General features: G+C 53.9%; 2 protein-coding genes across 3 annotated transcripts in view; one reads left to right on the top strand and one right to left on the bottom strand.

Moving 5' to 3' along the window:
• The window catches only part of SLC9A3R2 (SLC9A3 regulator 2), a 32916-nt gene extending 19039 nt beyond the window's left edge, over nt 1-13877 (top strand). The window contains exons 3-7 of the mRNA XM_017823137.1: nt 4160-4336; nt 6124-6277; nt 8466-8509; nt 9078-9140; nt 11260-13877. Of these exons, the coding sequence (XP_017678626.1) occupies nt 4160-4336; nt 6124-6277; nt 8466-8509; nt 9078-9140; nt 11260-11418 (597 nt within the window). The 3' untranslated portion in view covers nt 11419-13877. The remainder of the gene's footprint in view (nt 1-4159; nt 4337-6123; nt 6278-8465; nt 8510-9077; nt 9141-11259) is intronic.
• A 789-nt stretch (nt 13878-14666) lies between these two features.
• The window catches only part of NTHL1 (nth like DNA glycosylase 1), a 6207-nt gene continuing 3364 nt past the window's right edge, over nt 14667-17509 (bottom strand). Inside the window, exons 4-6 of one of the 2 annotated variants that reach the window (XM_017823138.1) lie at nt 17230-17389; nt 15748-15853; nt 14667-15158 (exon numbers count right to left, since the gene is read on the bottom strand). In XM_017823138.1, the coding sequence (XP_017678627.1) occupies nt 15035-15158; nt 15748-15853; nt 17230-17389 (390 nt within the window). In that variant the 3' untranslated portion in view covers nt 14667-15034. Of the gene's footprint in view, nt 15159-15747; nt 15895-17229; nt 17390-17509 lie in introns of both variants that reach the window. The other variant, XR_001876167.1, reaches the window with a different exon arrangement.

Raw genomic sequence — 17509 nt, 5'->3', positions numbered from 1 at the left:
TCACTCCCAGCACGTGAGCTCGGCTGAGTTTGAGCAAATCCCCGATTCCCTGGGACACCACGCACTTCCCGGCTGTGCTGAGTGTCCCTTGAGCCTTGGAGGAGGTTTGGGGTGACCCCCTGTGCTGAGGGGCTCGGCGGCATCGTGGCCTTGGTGCGTGGGCCTGCAGGACCCACCAGGATCTCGGGGAGGATGGTACCGACCCGGCCTCGGCCGCTAGATTAGCTCTGTGTGTGTGTATGTGTCTCTGTGTGTGTTGTCCTCCTCCTCTCCTGGAGGACCCAGGAGAACTGAACCAGGTGTCCACACTGGCACTGGTTTTTATTCTCAGAGTAAAACCCTAAAATGTGGCTTTTCAAGGCATTTTAACCCATTGTGGGCACGTGTTTGTGGGGCAGAGGGGCTGGAGATGGTCCTGGGACTTGGCCAGTGCTGTCTCTGAGCATCCTGGGTGTGGAGAGACCTGCGGCTGTTCCTGCAGCTTTTTGGGCTGGTCTTTGAAAAGCCCTTTTCGTCCCCATTCCTGCTCACAGTCGGGCTGTGGAGGGATGGTGTGAAGGTGCAGGTTGGTTTTGTGAGTCTCACCTTTGTGAAAGCGGTGGGATCAGGACAAGGGGAGCGAGTGGACGTCCCTGTCCCAAAACTGGGGCTCAGGGTCAGCTGTGGCAGTGAGCAGGTCTCTGGCAACTGTGACCTCGTGATGGTGTGTCGAGGAGGGACTTTTGTAGGGGCAGGTGGGTTTGGTTGGGTAACAGAGCTTGAGGGGCTGCTCTGCTGCCCCTCAAAACCCAGGAGGTGGGTTTGTTTTCTTTTGGTTCTGCTGGGAGTGGATTCTGCTTGCATGGAGGCTGGCACAGCTAATTACTGGTGTGGAAACCCCTCATGAATCGGAGCTGGTGACATTTGTGGTGCCAGCTCCAGGTGTCTGAAATGGGAATGGTCCTGGTCACTGCAGGGACCTGCATGAGGTGGCACAAAGCCAGTGCTGTGGCATCCTGGTGAGCCTGGGGGTGTCCCTGGAGGACTCTGGTCAGGGGTATCTCTGGGGGACCCCAATGAGCTGGAGGTTGTCCCTGGAAGATCCCCAGTAAGCCAAGGGGTGTCCCCAGGGGACCCCAGTTCCCAACAGCAGTGCTGGAAACTCTAAGGGAAATAAAAAATCAAATGCTGCAAGAGTTGCTATGAGATTGTGAGAGCTGGCAACACCCAACTAGGGTTTTTTTTTTATTTTATTGGAAGTGTTTCATTGTTATTTAATGTCTTGTTTGTGCATTTTTAAATGGACCAGCTTGAACTGCGCTTCCGAAACCATTTTCCTTTTAAAATGCCAATGGTTTGTCTCAAGCAGCAGCTCCAGGGATGGGGTGGCAGTGCAGCTTGTCCAGGCAGTGTTTACCTACACACACCCCTTGGATGGTACAGACAGGGATGCTTGCAGGTGGAGTGTGCCTTGCCATTTCATTCCTCCTTAATCCAGTTTATTAAATTAATGGCCACTGGTAGAATCCGAATTCCTAGAAAAAAAAATTGCTTCATTTTGCAATTTTTTTAATTTTTTTTTTTTTTTGCAGGCAAATAGACAAAAAAATAGAGTTCGTTTTTGTTGCTTTATAGTATCCATGTGAATGTAACTTAATCCAAATTGGCTTTCAAGTCCTTGGCGTGTGAAAGGCAGCGAAGCCTCCTCTGGAGCAGGACTGGAGTGTTTCTGCAGGCGGGTTCCTGGGAAGCCCAGATAACGTGCTGCTGTTCCAGGGAACGCTTTGTGGCAGGGTTTGGATTTCACAAAGGCCAAATTCCCCCTGGGAGCTTAGGAAATATCTTCCCAGAACACAACCAGGGAAACGTTGGCACGGGTAAAAAAGAAAATAGAGAGCAGAGCTGGCAGGAGAGGCAGCGGCTCCGTGTCAGTGGGGGAGTCTGAGCAGGGGGGAAGCGAGGGGAGTGTCAGCGTTTGCTTAATCCCAGAGAGGGGCTTTGCAGAGCTCAGCTCCAAGACCTGTTTTTTCCAGCAGCCAAGGATTGCGTTAGTCAGGAGGTTTAAGAGCCCGGTGAAAGCCCTGGATCATCTCTGCGGGACGATAAGCAGTTTTGCCTGAGGATTTCTGCTCAGAACAGATGCTGAATTGGGATTATTTTATATATATATATACTTAAAAATAAATATCTTGAATTCAACCCAGTTAAGGACCTTAAATTCAAGATTTTGGGGTGAAAGCAGCACAAACCCACGTAGGACACGACACCAGTCACCACCCTCGCAGCCAAAGGGATCCTGCAGTGGAGCTTTCCCCTGTGTGATTTAATTATTGAGTAACTTGATTTCACTGGTGATCCCAGGGGATCCCCACGGGCAGATACACCCTGGTGTATTCCTGGGGGATCCCCACGCTGGAGCAGCACCCACAGTGCAGCATTTTTGGGGTGATTTTCTCAGCGATTTCTCTCAGCGTTTTCCCTCTGCTGCCGGAGCTCCAACCCTGCGAAAACGGAGCAAGAGGAAAATGGTTTAAAAAGGTCCTTTTTAAACCTGAATAGGTGACCTCAGGTTCATTTTGGTGATCCCAGCCACGTTCCCCTCAGCTTGTGGCACATGCCCCCTTGTCCTGCCGCACAGAGCCCTGAGTGTCCTTTAAGGTCGCGCGAATCTGACCCTCTTGGGCCGGTTGAATCATTTCCTGTTTTCTTCAGTTTTTGAAGAACTCGGAGGCAGGCTGGAAATGTTTGCAGATAGGGTGAACCCGCTGCTCTGGGGCCATGGGAAAAGTCCAGGGGTGTTAAACGTGCGGAGGGAGAGGATGAGGGTGTGGGGCTGCTCCTGGTTTGTGGGGCTGAGGTGCTTGGGAGCCCCGTCCTGGTCTGGGTTTTTGCACTGATAATGTTTCCCCTTTAAGAACTGATCTGGGATTGAGGTGTCAACACCAAGAGCTGGTTTTTAATAAAAAACTCTTGCCAAGTGAGTCTCTGTAAAGTTCCAGAGCAGTTTGCAGTGGGTCTGAGTGTACCCCGATGCCCGTGACGGGTGTTGCTGGTGGTGACCCTCGTGTGTCAGCAGATTTTGGGTAATTTGGTGCTCAGCACCCTCAGGTGGTCAAGGTGCCCCTCCTGTGTTAGAGAAAAGCTGTCTGGACACAATCCTCAGTGATGTGCTCTAGGGACCTCTGCCTGAAAAGGGAGGTTGAACTTAGATAACCTCCAATGGCCCCTTTCAGCCTGAACCATTCTGTGTGTTAGGGTTGATCATCTTGCATCCCTATTTCTTCCTGGATGCTAGGATTGAGCTGGTCAGGCTGGTACTGAACCCTGATGCTCCTCTGTCCCTCCTGGGCATTGAAGCTATGGCCAAAATTGCCCACAGAAGTGGCTGCCCCATCTCTGGAAGTGTCCGAGGCCAGGTTGGACGGGGCTTGGAGCAACCTGGGACAGTGGAAGGTGTCCCTGCCCATGGCAGGGGGTGGAGTGAAATGATCTTTAAGGTCCCTTCCAACTCAAACCATTCTGTGTTTCTATGAAAATTCCATCCCTCAGCACAGGACATCCCCAGGGGTGACCACTCTGTGTGCCCCCACTTTGTCCTCCTTTGTAAAATCCCTCCTTGAAGGGATGAAGGAGTTGGGATCAGCCCTGAGGTGACTGAGCCATGACATTCTGCACAAGCTCAGCCCTCCCGTGCTGGGGGACCTGTTGGACTTTGGGGTTCATCATCCCAGACCCCCCCGCTGGGAGGTGATGGCACCCGCGGGCGATGCCGGTGTCACCAGGATCAAGGGTGTGGTGCTGCCTTAAATAAATAAGTGAGGTTAATCCCGGGTCTGGGTGAGCCTGGGCAAAGCAGAACTCGGCCTTGGATCCTCCCTGCCTGGGGCTCAGCCGCTGCCGGGGGGGTCCCGGCGTGCGGGTGGGTTTATCTGGGCTGCTCCTGGTGAAGGAAATGCATTTTTTGTTTTGTTTTAATTTTTCTGGAGTGGTTTTGGACAATTGGTTTTCTAAAATAGGCTCAATGAGAGGAAATTCATTTGTTAACCTGTCCCTGTGCAGAGGACGGGAGGCAGATAGGGCGCTTCCTCCTTTATTTATGGTCACCTCTGCCTTGGAGCGAACCAAACCCATCAGTTAACCCCCGTGTCTTGTCCCCCCCGCCCCCTCCTCTCTTAATCAGGATTTAAACGGACAGAAGGAGCTGTGCCCACGTCTCTGCCACTTGAAGAAAGGCCCCAATGGCTACGGCTTCAACCTGCACAGCGAGAAGTCCCGGCCGGGGCAATTCATCCGCTCGGTCGATCCCGACTCTCCGGCTTCCCGAGCGGGGCTGCGGCCCCAGGACCGGCTGGTGGAGGTAACGGGGTGGGACACACGCAGGTGGGAGGAGGGACAGCAGCAGTGATGGGACCCTCGGGAAGCCTGAAGCTGAAACAGACCCCATCTCGTGACCTTTTCCGCCAGATCCCCCCCAATATTCCTCTGTAATTCCAGGCTGTAGGATGGAGGTGCCCTGGCAGTGGCTTTGTGCTCCTTCCTCTCATGCCAGGTGGGCATTTGTGAGCACTGAAGTGTAGATGGAATCACAGAATAGAATCATGGAACTGTTTAGGCTGGAAAAGTCCTCTAAAACCGTCAAGTCCAACTGTTCTCCAGCACTGCCAAGGCCACCACTGTCCCATGTCCCCAGGATGCTGTGCTGTCCCCAGGATGCTGTGCCATCGTGGGGACTGAGCCACGGCCCTTGCTGCTGGTTCAGAGGTGGAATGGGATTAGCGCTCCTGGAGGAGCGTGAGTTGGGAAAACACCCAGACCAAAGCACTTCCCTGCTTTCCAGCCCTGTGAATAATTATTCCTCAGCCAGTGGGAGCTGCTGCCTCTTCCCAGCACCTGAAAGTTTAATGCTGGGAGCAGTGTGGGACCGGGGCCGGGAGCAGGGCAGTGGTGGCAGCGGCTCCTGGCAAGGGGTCGTGTTATTTATTGATGGGCTTGGCCCAGTGCCTGGCACACACAAAGCAGCGTGGGGTGAGCTGGAGAGCTTGGAAACCCAATCCCCTCCCTGCCTGCTCTTTAGGGCTTGGATAAATATTTGATGCCCCCACCAGCCGTGTGCCAGGGAGGGGGGGAGAGCAGCCCTGAGCCTCCTGGCCCAGCCCAACCAGGGGTGAGCACTGGGCATGGATCGGGGTGACCTGCAGTGGCAGGATCGTGCTGCCAGGGATGGAGTGGGGTTGTGAGCCAGCAGCTGAGGTTGGCAGCACCTGGAGCAAGGTGCAAAGCCTGGGAATGGGGTTCCTTTTGATCCCAGCCCTTGAAGCTGTGCCCTCAGGACCAGGGGAAACCTGGCTGTCCGCAAAGGGGAGCCCAAAGTTTGGAGCTGGCCCAGCTCAGGCTCTGCAATGTCCTCCTGCCTGGTCCCTTGGCATCCAGGAGCAGCAGCCACGGCTCTGGGTCCTGCCGAGGCTGTTGGGGCCCTTCCTGTGGGACAAAGGTTGATTCATTCCCACCAAACAATGCCCCTGAATCACAATTGTCCCTTTGCTGTGGGGAACAATTGGGAGCAGAGGATCATGTTCCCTGTAGGTCCTGACTCGCACGCAGGGAAGGGAGAGATGAATCCGTGTGGCAGGCACAGGCATTCACCCATCAGGGACACAGAAAATCTATGGATTTCCATCAGAAAGAGATGAAGGATGGCTCAGTGATGCCACAGGACACACCAGTGGCACCCAGCCTGTGCCCATGCTTGGTTGCACCCCACAGGCAGCCTGAGATTCCTGGGCACATCCAGGGGAAGGCTGGGTTTGACACCACTAAAGAGGGCAGGGAGAGCATTTTGGTGGGACTGGGGTGGTGGTGGAGCCTGGGGTCTGTGATTCCCAATGGCTGTGTTTGGGACACAGGCAGAGATGTGCGGTAACACGGAGGATGGTCTGGGAGAGTCACTGGGAGGTTTAGGAGGCCATGGCTGGCTTGAGAGGGGGAAGGAAAAAAACCCAAAGCCTTCCATCATCCCAACAGAAATTAAAAAAGGAAAATCCCATCCCTTAGGGAAAGAGGGGGCTGTTCTGGGGGTCTGTGAGCCAGGAGCAGCATCTCTGCTGCAGAGGCACAGGTCTGGGTTCTGATGCTGTGGCTTTGCAGGTGAACGGCATAAACGTGGAAGGCCTGCGGCACTCGGAGGTGGTGTCCCACATCAAATCCAGGGAGAACGAAGCCAGGCTCCTGGTGGTGGATCCCGAAACAGATGAATACTTCAAGAAGCTGGGAGTGACCCCCACGGAGGAGCACACCAAAGGTGAGGCCTTCCTTTCCCAGGGTGGCCCTGTGGCGTTCCCATGACTCACCGTGCCACGGGTGGGATCTCAGGAGCGAGGGAGAGTCACGTTTCCCTTCTGTCTCATCCCTCAGTGGTTTCCTGAGCACCACCCAGCTATTTATAAATAGTGAGAATACACCCTAATCCAGGCAAAAAACAGTTTGTTACTTTTACATTGTGAATAATTAACTTAGGAACTCTCTGCCATGAAGTGGCTGAGGCGTGGTGGGATTTGGGAGGAGCCTTCGAAGCCAGGTTAGATGGGGCTTGGAGCAACCTGGTCTAGTGGAAAGTGTCTCTGCCCATGGCAGGGGGTTGGAATGGGATGGACTTTAAGATCCCTTCCAATCCAAACCATTCCAGGATTTTGCATGGTTCTATGGACCGTTGGTCTTTGCTCCAGCGAAGGAACCCAAGGGTGCTTGGACAGCCACGGAGCGAAGCTGCTGTGAGCAGGGGGAGTGTTTCACGCCGGGTGATCACGGCCTGGCTGCTGCAGGAAACATTTTCCTCACTGCTGAGACCTGGCAGGGAAAGCTGCCCGGCCGCTCCCAACCTGCCGTGTCCCGGCTGGGAGGGAGCGCTCCCAGGCTGGCCTGGCCCCCACCCCGGCTCAGCGGGGAGCTCTGTTCCCGGGACAGCTGTTCCTTATCTGCTCCCAGGGTGCTCAATGGGCAGATTTGTCCCCAGAAGTGGGTCAGACGGCGCTGGGAGCGCGCGGGGCGAGCGCGGTGTCAGATGCTCCGCGGGGTCCCAGGAGGAGCCGGGGCCGTCTGCTGGCACCAGCCATAAAGGAGCCCTTGTTCCCAGGGTGGGGATGGAGCTGGAGCCACGGATCCGCTGGGAGGGTGGGTGCTCCAGCCCCTGCCTTGGCCCTGCAGCACTCGCTGCACTCAGCAGAGCCTGGGGGTTGGGTCTGTCTGGGCAGTGACGGCACCTGAGCCGGTGACAAAGTGCTCTGGTAGATTCTGTTGTTTGCAGGGTAAGAGGAAATAATAATTGTACCCTTTAATCGAACTGCTTTGACCTCAAACTGACCATTTCCAAGCCTTACAGCTGATCCTGACCACCTCAAACTTTAAGCCAATGAGTGGATTTTAAGACTTTTCAGGATTAAGGAAATATGAAAGTATTTCTAGACATGACTCGTTTTGAAATTACTTTTTTCCTTAAAGTCCAATTCCGCTTTAGTATCCCTTGTGATTTGAAGCTTGCTTCCTTTTAAATTATTTAAAATTTATCTTCTTATGATACCAGAGGCCTTAACATCACTTCTGCTGTGAGCTGACTCTCCTAATGCCCATTGCTCAGAGCTCGTTGTACTCTGAACACGAGTCCAGCATTCAATATGGTTAAATATTTAAGGACCCAAATGCCACAACTGAGGTTTTTGCACTAGCATGCTCTCAAAATGAAGATTTAGGTTTCTTTTTCTAAACACTGCTTTGCCCCAGGAACCCCTGCAGTGAATGTGGCCTCCAGATTGGTCTGTAGGGAAGCATCCATGCTCAACATAATTCAGTTATTAATCTCATCACAATTAACACATCTGCTAGTCTGGGACAGATGAGACATGATAATGCCTGGGGCAATGGCTTGATCATTGTGACTGGCAGCTTAAATGCATTAAATGTGCCATAGTGTGGGATATTATTAGTGTAAATCACTGGAAGGGAGCAAAAAAAAAGTCCAGGGTGCCTGGGGAGTGGGTTGTTTGCCACACACTGTTGTGGCATCACCGAGATGCTGATTGTGGTGCAGAATTTTGAGCTGTTTTTTTAAGGTTTTTAATTAAGCAACTTCTGAAGACAAATTCATAATGGTCAAAAAAATGGCAGTGTGCTGCAGTTAAGGCTTGTAGAAGGTTACTTAGTCCCCTTCCTAAAAGGTGTTTTCTTCTGGTGAAAACAGGGTGAAACTGGGGGAATTCAGGGGAATCTGCAACAATGTGGCTCCTGAGGGGCAAGGGAGAGTGGAGAGGCTTCTGTGTGGGCAGGGAAACAGCCCAGGACAAAGCCAAGAGACAGGATGGGCTGGTGGGGTGGGCAGGGGAGGAGGCAGGTGTGGGATGGCAGGTGGGTGATGCTGAGGGGATGCTTTCCTGGGCCCTGAGGATCCCAGGGATGCCAGCTGAGGGTGTTCACTGTGTTTCTCCTGTGTTGTGCAGGGGTGGTGCCTCAGCCCATGACAAACGGATCCGCACAGACCCAGGTGGGTGCTGCCCTGCCCCGGGATGTGCCCATGGCCGGGTGGAGCTGGGCTGGCTGGGAGTGTGTTGGAGTGATCAGGGGGGATCGGGGGTCTTTCCTTGGCTCCCACCTGTGCCAGGTGAGCCTGGTGGGATGACTCTCCAGCCTGGAGAGCAGGGGGATGCTCAAAATGCCCCCAAGGCTCATTTAACTCAGCTTTGCTGCTGCTGGCTGGTTTTAATTGCTCCCCACTGCAGCTTTAATTCAGGGGTCAAACAAAGCTGGTTTCAGCCCCGTGCAATCCCCATGACAGAGGGAGGAGGTGGGTGACATCCTGGTACTGGCAGGATGCTCTCCTTGGTGTGGGGGATGTGGGAGAGCAGCAGCTGTTCTGGGAAATCCAGGGAGATCTTGTGTGTGCTGGGTCAGCAGGACCATCCCCTCCAGGCTCTGTTCCCATCCCTGGAGGGGCCCAACAGCGTAGTGGGGTGTCTGTCCCTACCAGGCTGGAGCATTTTTTCACCTGGCTTTTTGCTTTTTGTCTAAATCTGTCTTTGCACAAACCAGACTAACATTTTCATTTCCCCCAGCTGAACGGAGGATCCACATCTTCATCTCACAGTGACCTGCAGAGTCCTGGGAAGGAATCAGAGGTAAAACCCCAAACACTCCCCCTCCCCTTTACACCCTGGTGTAGGTACAAACCTGCCTTATGGTGCTGTGTATGGGCATGTTTTCACTTTGTTTCCCAGACTTGGGTTCACTTGTATCCACCCAGCAGCCAAAATCCAGAGTTTTCTCCCATCCCCTGCACTGTGGATGAGTGTGGAAGGATAAATCCTTCAGGATGGATGATACATAACTCCTTCTTGTGGCTGATTGAGGGCTCAGGACCCTCGGGGTGATGTTCCTTCCCCTCTTTGTCCTGGGGACAGAACAGCTCACGTGGCCTCTCCCATCAGCAGCAGATGCTCCACGAGGGGATGAGTTTTGGAAGGGTGTGGTTTGTGTTCTGGCTCTGGGAGGACTCTTGTCCCTTGGGGCATCATGACCTCAGGGAGGAGGTGGCTCTGCTCCAGATGTCCAGGGTTAAGGGCAGCAAGTTAATTATCCCTTTGCTGGGCAGTGACTCCTGCCTGAGGAGATTGAAGGGAGGTGTGAGGTGAAAAGATGTCTACAGAGTTTGGGATCTTAAGTGTAGTTACACTGGCAAGCTCCAGGACTGGAGGCTGGGAAGCTGGGGGTAGCAGTGCTGGGAGGCTCCAGTGCTGCTGCCAGGACCAAGGCAGGCAAAAATTTGAAAAAGCCAAATTACTTTTAGTTTGGAGCACAATGAATTTGTCACGGTTTTTAAAGGATCTGCTCAGGATGGGAGGAGCTGGATTTGGTGACTGGCAGGGCTGGGGGGGTTTCTCTGGAGGGGCCTGGCCCAACACCTCAGTGAAGGGGCAGAACTTGCTAGACAAGGTGAAGGGGTAACCTGATTTAGCAGGTTTTCTTCTCTTAAAATAAGAAGTAGGGGATTTGTAAAGTGCTCAAAAAATTATCTTTAGCACGTGATTCTGCTAGAAATAAAGGAATGTCTCCCTGCAGATGCTCTGTGGGGTCTCTGCTGTGCTGTTCCCTGCCCCAGGACATTTGGGAGCAGGAATCTGACAGCAGCAAGTGCTCACAGGGCCTCTCTGAGCACCCACAGCCTCTGTGGGACACCAGCTGTGGCCGAGCTGTGGCCAAACGCCTGCAGTCTGGCATCTCCATTTCTCTCTGAGCATTAAATAATACATGTCCTGCTCCAATGGCTGCTGCTGTTGGAAAAGCAGGCTGTGTCCCAGTGGTGAGCACAGCCATTCCCCCCCTGGAGTCACCTTTGGGCTGTTTCAGGGGTCACTGCACGAGAAGTCAGAGTCCCTGGGGTGGAAAAACTGGAAAACTGGTCCCAGTGCTGGAGCACAGGGGTTCCTCCCACAGTCACTGTTGGGCTGTTTCAGGGCTTGCTGTCCCACCCCTGTGTTAGAAGCCAGAGTCCTGGGGCTGCTGAGGGGGTTGTCTGAGCTCAGTTTGGGTCAGTTTGCTTTTGTTAAGCCACAGCTTAACAGCCAGAGCTGTTATCTCGCTGTGCTGGTGGAAGGCCCTGCCCATGGTTATCAGCAGGGTTTGTGCAATCATTATTTTGGAGCTGGGCATGTGTGGTGGGGCAGCAGTGCCAGCAGGAAAACTTTAAAATGTTTCCTGGAAACTGAAGGTCTCCACTCTGTGTGTCTGCCCACTCCTGACACGAGTGCAGCCCTGCAGCTCCGGGTGCAGCCCCCACCCCAAGCCCCCCTGGGCACTTCCCCCCTGCCTGGCTCCAGGAGCAAGCAGGAGCTTTGGATTGTGCCCATGATGGAGCTGCTGGTGGTGCTTCCCAGGCCTGGGGGGTTTGAGGGGCTCAGAGACCCCAACAGGAGAGTAAAAGTGTTTTGGTCAGGACACTAACTGCACCCTGAGGGATGTGGGGATGTGGTGCTGCAGCACCATGAGGGTCAGGATTGGTGGATTGGGGTGTCTGGCACATGGGGTTTCTGCCTGGGAACATGTTGCTGCAGTGGCTTTAGAAAGAGGAGTTAAATGTGGGGATTGGTCACAGGTTGGGCTCGGTGATTTTGGAGCTCTTTTCCAACCTCAGTGACTCTGGGATTCTGTGAGATGCCTCTCTGGGGTGGAACACTGTGGGACACCACGTCCTTTTGGGGGCCTGCCTGGGGTGACTCCTCCTCTCCACTCTCCCCCCAGGACGGAGACGGGGACAAGAAGGACCCGTTTGAGGAGAGCGGGCTGAGCCTGAGCCCCACGGCCGCCGAGGCCAAGGAGAAGGTGAGGGCCAAGCGGGTGAAGAAGCGAGCGCCGCAGATGGACTGGAACAAGAAACGGGAGATTTTCAGCAATTTCTGAGCCTGGCTGGTGGTGCCACCACCGCCCTCCTCCCGCCCAGCCCGGACGTTTCTGAGGTGCCTACGCCCTGTCCTTCAGTGTCCACGTGAGATGCTTTGTGCTCTGCTCTTCACTGGTTGCTTTTACAAGGCGTATTTTAAAGCCCTTTTTATTTTTATTTTTTATTATTATTATTATTGTTATTATTATTATTGTTGTTACTCACCAGCGATTCTCATAAGACAAATGTGACCAAAGCTCCTTTTCTTGCTTGCTCTTGAGCCCGGCTCTGGCTGCCCACCATCCCCCGTTCCTATGAGAAAGGACTGGAAGAATTTTAACTCTTGTTTCCTGAATCATTTAGGCTTCTGTTACTTCTTTTTTATTTTTTTATTTAGGGGTGTTTGTTTTGGTTTTTTGTGGGTATCCCAGAGTGAGCCCCATGGGATGCTCTGTGCCCCTGTGCAAACATCTCACGGCTCGTGGTGGGTGCCCACAGGGTGGGGTGTACCTGGCACCCCCTCCCCGGCACCCCGTGTCCAGCACTAGCTGATCCCACGATGGGAAAATGGACTGTGGCTGGAAATGGCTCCTGTTGGCTTTGCTATTGAAGCGAAAACGTTTGTTTTGTTGTTTTTGTTGGTTTTTTTTAATCAAGTCCCATATGTTTCCAGTTAGTTTAGGAACTTCCCTCCCACCAGCAGCTCCTGCCCCGGCAATAAAAGCCCCTTTTTCATCCTCGACAGCTCTGCAGAGGGGAGAGGGCAGGATTTAAAACCCAACCCCAGCACAGCCCTCACCACCTGCAGCCGTGGAAGGCAGGGAGGGGGCCGGTCCTGCCCTGCAGCACACGGAGACCAGAGACACAGGATGCTACAAAAACCTCTTTGGACAGACCTGGAAGTGAGGACAAGCCAGCTCTGCTTCCAGGGGGGAAGGTGGGGCTGTGGCTCGAGCTGCGGGCTCTGCGTTGGGAAGGGGGCTGGGCTGGGGCTGGTGCTGGAGTGTGTCTGGGTCCCACCGGGGCTGGGATTTGGTGCCTCCAGCCCATGAGTGTGTCTTGCCATTGGAAGGGCATCCTCCAAAGCTGTGGGTCCCCGTGGGGCTGGAGAAGAAGCTGGCAGTGGTGTGATGGAATGGGCAGTTGCTTTGTTGTTCTGTGGCCTCCTCCAAGCCCCCACTCATGGCATCCGAGCCTCCCACGTGTATCTTTAAAGCATTACAGATTAAGCCATTTCGGCTCTTTATGGCTTGCCTTTGGCTGTGTGAGGGAAGGTGCCTCAGCTGAACTGCACCACTCACAGGTAGCAGAGGTGTGTTACCGGGGCAGTGTCCGGCTCTGACAGGGCTGTCCCGCTCCCTCCCGTGCTCCAGCAGCAATCCCAGCCCGGGCTGGGAAGGGACTGGGCACAGCAGGACAGTGGAGCACAAACCCCCTTTTCCCAGCTGAAAGCAAACAGCAGCAATCAGCTGGCTATCAGTGACTCACAAACAGAGCTGTGATTGTGCCCTGCCTCACTCCAGCACTGCTGAGATAAAAGCCCTTGGGTTAGTCAGCGTGCTACAGACATGGGAACGGCTCTGCGTGTATTTCCTAAGGTATTTCCAAAATACGGAGCTAAAAGGTGCCTTATACCATTCTCTGCTCTCCTCAGCAGCAGGCTGGGGCTCAGCACGGGATGTTTGGCTTCCCCATGGGGAGCAGCTGATGCCTGTGGCTCTTTGCTGCTGGTAGGAGAGCGTGGAGAGCCTCAGGGGTGCAGGAGATGAGTTCTCTTTAGGAAAGTTATCTTTTAGGGTTGTGGATGGGCTGAACAGGTTGCAGATAATGACTTTGGAGGGGAACTGGTGCAGGTGTTTGGCTATCAGTGACAGACAGGCAGTGGGATCAGGGGGCATGTGGAGAGGTTGCCTCCCCTCAGGGCTCTGCCATTAAGACACCGCTTCCCTACCCCTCCTCAAGTTACCTGCTCTCTTTTGGGCCCCCAAAATAGGATCTTCTATCAATGGGTAATGTTTGGAAGGAGCTCTTTTCCATGGTGTGCACGTTGCTTCCCGTGCCCGCATCGCCAAACCCCGGCAGTGCCCGGGCTGCACAGGGCAGAGCATTCCCAGGACACCCTGATACAGCTCAGAGAGCAAAGACCTGTTGTAAATACCCCATTTCTCATCCAAGACTGCTGTAGTTGAGGTGGGGGGAGAAAAAAAGAACATGTAGTTTTGAATGCAGATCAAAAGAAATCAGGTGTGCAAACCCGTACTGATAAGATTTAAAATCTTAATCTCTGCTTAGTCCATGGAAACTGCTCCTGGTTGAAGCGTTACCATATTCCTGACATCTTGTAGCTCAGTAGTAATTATTCAGTTCCTGTACATTTAACTTGGAAAAAAAAAAATCAATAAAAGTATAAGGCTGTCAGCTGCATTGCAAAACCATAATGTACACTGTAATGTCAGTAATAAACTTGGTCTCCCATGTACCCAGGACTTATCTGCTCGTTCCTCAGCTGCTGCAGGGAACTTCAGAGCGGAATTGTAGCCGCCTTTAGCACATTATAAACTTTGCTTCCTCCCTGGCCCGCTTAAAGAGGAGCTGAAATTATTCCTTTGAAGCTCCACAATGAAGTCAGCACTGCCCTTTCTTTGAAGAACAAAACAGGGGTGGTGGTGTCCCTTCTGGCAGCTCCTGAGGACACCAGCCTGGCTCCTGTGGCCACTGTAACCCTTGCTGGCACACTGGCTCATCTGTTCCTCTGTGACCCCCTGCTCTTCTGCTGCCAGGACCCAAAGGCTTGTCCAGGCAGTGATCACCTCTGGTGCTGGCTCGGGAGGGCTTCAACTGTGCCTTAAAATCACAGAATCACTGAGGTTGGAAAAGCCCTCCCAGCCCATGGATTCACCCTGTGCCCCATCCCCACCTTGTCCCCCAGCCCAGAGCACTGAGTGCCACGGCCAGGCCTTCCTGGGACACCTCCAGGGATGGGGACTCCAAACCTCCCTGGGCAGCCTCTCCCAGTGCCTGACCACCCTTTCTGTGGAGAAATTCTTCCTTATGTCCAACCTGAACCCTCTGCTTGAGGCTGTTTCCTCGTTGTCCTGTTGACACCACACCTTGTTGTGGCAGAGCCCTTGGCAACCTGGGCTGGCAGGTGGCTGGCAGGGGTGTGCTGCCTGCTCCCAGCTGGCGGGGCTGGTTGCCATGGTCTCAGCTTTGCTGAGGTCACCCACGCCCTCCTCTCCCTGCCCTGTGTCACACAGACGCCAGCAAATCCTGTGGGTGCAAAAACACTCCCACCACCTTTATTAAATGTGTATTTACAAGCAGCAGCAAGTCCCTGAGGACAAAGCTTTTCTCTACAGTGACTCAGTGTGGCACAGCTGGGCCCTGCTGAAGCATTCACGCAGGCTGGAGCCTCCAGCACTGGCACAGCGGGACTGCTGCACTCTCCAAGCCCCATTTTCTCCTCGAGAGCTGAGGCAGCAGCTGCTCCCTCCTGAGATGCTGAGCTGGCTCCAGCAGCTCCTGTTCCCTGCAGTCACACAGCCAGCCCCGTGCAAGGCCCAGCTTTACCAGGGCCCACCTCAGCTGCTGCTCAGCCCAAGCAGCTTTGTGGCTCTCCAAAGGCTGGATGATCCCTCAGTGTTTCTTGGCAGCTGGGCAAATGTCCTGATTGAGGCACTGGCTGCAGCGAGGGTTCACAGGCAGGCAGGTCTGCTGGCCAAAGCCCACCAGGAGCCAGTTGATCTCCCTCCAGAGATCCCTGCAGTGAGAGGAGAAACATGAGCATTCCTATACAGCTGCTCAGAGGGGTTAGAGAGCAGCCTGTGCTGTTTGAGGATCCCTTTCCCCTACTGCCTGTCCTTCCTGGCTTCCCCAGGAGCCTGGAGGCAACTCCCAGCCTTTCCTGATCCCTGCTAGGAACAGCCCTCCTAGTCTTTCCAGATCTTGCTGGTCTGGGTGGGAGCAAAGGACAATGACACCAAGTGCCTGTGGTCATTCCCTTGTGCCAAGGCATGTGCCAGGTGTGGAGATGTCCCTGTATACCTGTCAGCTGGCATTTGATACTGAAAATTAAACATCAGTGAAGGACAGAATTCAGCCCTGGGCTGATACTGCTGTGGCTCAGCAAGGTCCTGGGTGGAAAAGCACATGGTAAACTTGTCAGGGCAAAAATCAGGGCAAGAACTCCAGATGCACTAATGGTGACTGATACATCTGACAGTCAGGACACACCCAAGCAGCTGAGATGCTGCTGCTGCTGCAGCTCTCTGGGAGAGGAGAAAGACGTGCAACTAGTCCCAAAATGCTGGAAGCAGGATTGTGTGCAGCCATGGCTCCTGCAGCCTCACCTGGGCATCCAGTCCTCCAGTGCCACCCGAGTCTCCTCAGGATACTTGGTCTCCTTCTGCACCCACTTCAGCCTGTTGGTGATCCTGTGCACATGGGTGTCCACAGCTGGGAAGGGAGAGCCCAGAGTTTAGGTGGGGCAGAGACACCTGAACGGAGAGAGCACAGCCAAGAGCTGCCTGTCACAGCCCACCAGGCCCAGGGCCCTGCAAGGCTTCCCCTGCAGGCAGCAGGAACAGGCAGGTGGAATGGGAGAGGAGGGGAGGGGAGACTCACTCGAAGAACAAACGTGTTGTCTTCCTCCCAGGCCCAGAGCCAAAAGCATTTGGGATGGATATCTCTCCCCACGCTCACACAACCCGAGCCAGCCTCCCTCCAAAGGTTCTCCTGCTCCAATGGAGCAGGCACGGGGCAGTGTGTCCCCCATTCCCTTCCTCCCTACGTCCTCATCCTCCTGGTGTTTCAGCTGATGTTACGCAAATTGCAATCTCTGCCCCTTCGTTTACTTACCCAGATGGAAAACACATTTCATAATACCCACCAGCACAGGAGGGTTTGGGAGGCTTAAACAAGTGTTTATAAAGTGCTTTGAGCTAAAAGGCTCTGAATGCAAAGTGTATTATTGTTAGATCAGCAGTGATAAACCTGTCTCTAGGGCTAATTGGGCAAAACTCAGGAAATTACTGTAAACAGGAAGACTAAGCCTTGCTTCCTAAATCAAAACTGAGCACACAATTATTTGGAAAACACTTGGCTAGTTTGGCTGCTTCTGAACTTCCCTCCCCCACAGCAGGGAGAACAACAGACCCCAAGGGCTGTCAAATGTAGAGCAAGAGCCACGGTTTGTCCAGCTGACGGTCCCTGGTGGGGCTGCAGGATCCAGCTCCTGCCCACGCCGGCCTCCAGCACTCACTGATCGGGTCACACCACTCCTGGCTTCCCCAGGGCTCTTCCGTGAAGCAGCAAATCAGTCTGGATATTAATCTGTCCCTAAGGACCCCAGGCTGGGACCTGCAGGTGATCTGCCTACAGCTCCCTGGGCACAGCTCTGGCCCTCCTGCACTCGCTGCTCGACAGACAGGGTAAGTCTGGAGCATCCCTGTGCTGAGGGGAGACTGCAGGAGCTGGGCCTGGTTAGTCTGGAGAAGAGAAGGCTGAGAGGGGATCCCATCAATCCAGACAAATATCTCCAAGGAGTGTCAGAGGATGGTGCCAGACTGTCCTCAGTGGTGCCAATGACAGGACAAGGAGCGATGGCCATAAACTAAAACACAACAAGTTCCATCTCAACATGAGGAAGAACTCTGCATGGAGGGTGGCAGAACAGCTGCCCAGGGAGGGTCTCTAGACGTTCCAACCCCACCTGATGAACTGAAGGAATGCTACCAGGGTCCTGGGGCAGGAGCTGCAATGCTTCCCCTCTGCCCAGGGAATGGATCAGGCAAGATTTAGGAGAGGAATGGGAAAAAAACAGTCCAACCTACCTATCCCAGACACACTGTCCCAGGCAATGTCCATGGCCAAGTGGGCCATTTTGGGCCCAACCCCTGGCAGCTGCACCAGCTCCTCCACAGTGCTCGGGATGTCACCTCCATATTTCTGCTTCAGGATGGCTGTTGTCTGCTTTATGTACTTCACCTTGTTCTGGAAAACCAAGGGGAAAGGCACAAAATTCAAGCTGCCCTCCAATACAGGGCAAAGAGACAAGAAAATGAACCATTCCTGGACGTGTTCTACAGGTAAGGCCACACATGGGAGCTGTGG

This window comes from Lepidothrix coronata, unplaced genomic scaffold, assembly GCF_001604755.1.
Source record: "Lepidothrix coronata isolate B3197 unplaced genomic scaffold, Lepidothrix_coronata-1.0 Scaffold101, whole genome shotgun sequence".
In the NCBI taxonomy this organism is placed as follows: domain Eukaryota; kingdom Metazoa; phylum Chordata; class Aves; order Passeriformes; family Pipridae; genus Lepidothrix; species Lepidothrix coronata.
This window is presented reverse-complemented; position numbering and strand designations above follow the sequence as displayed.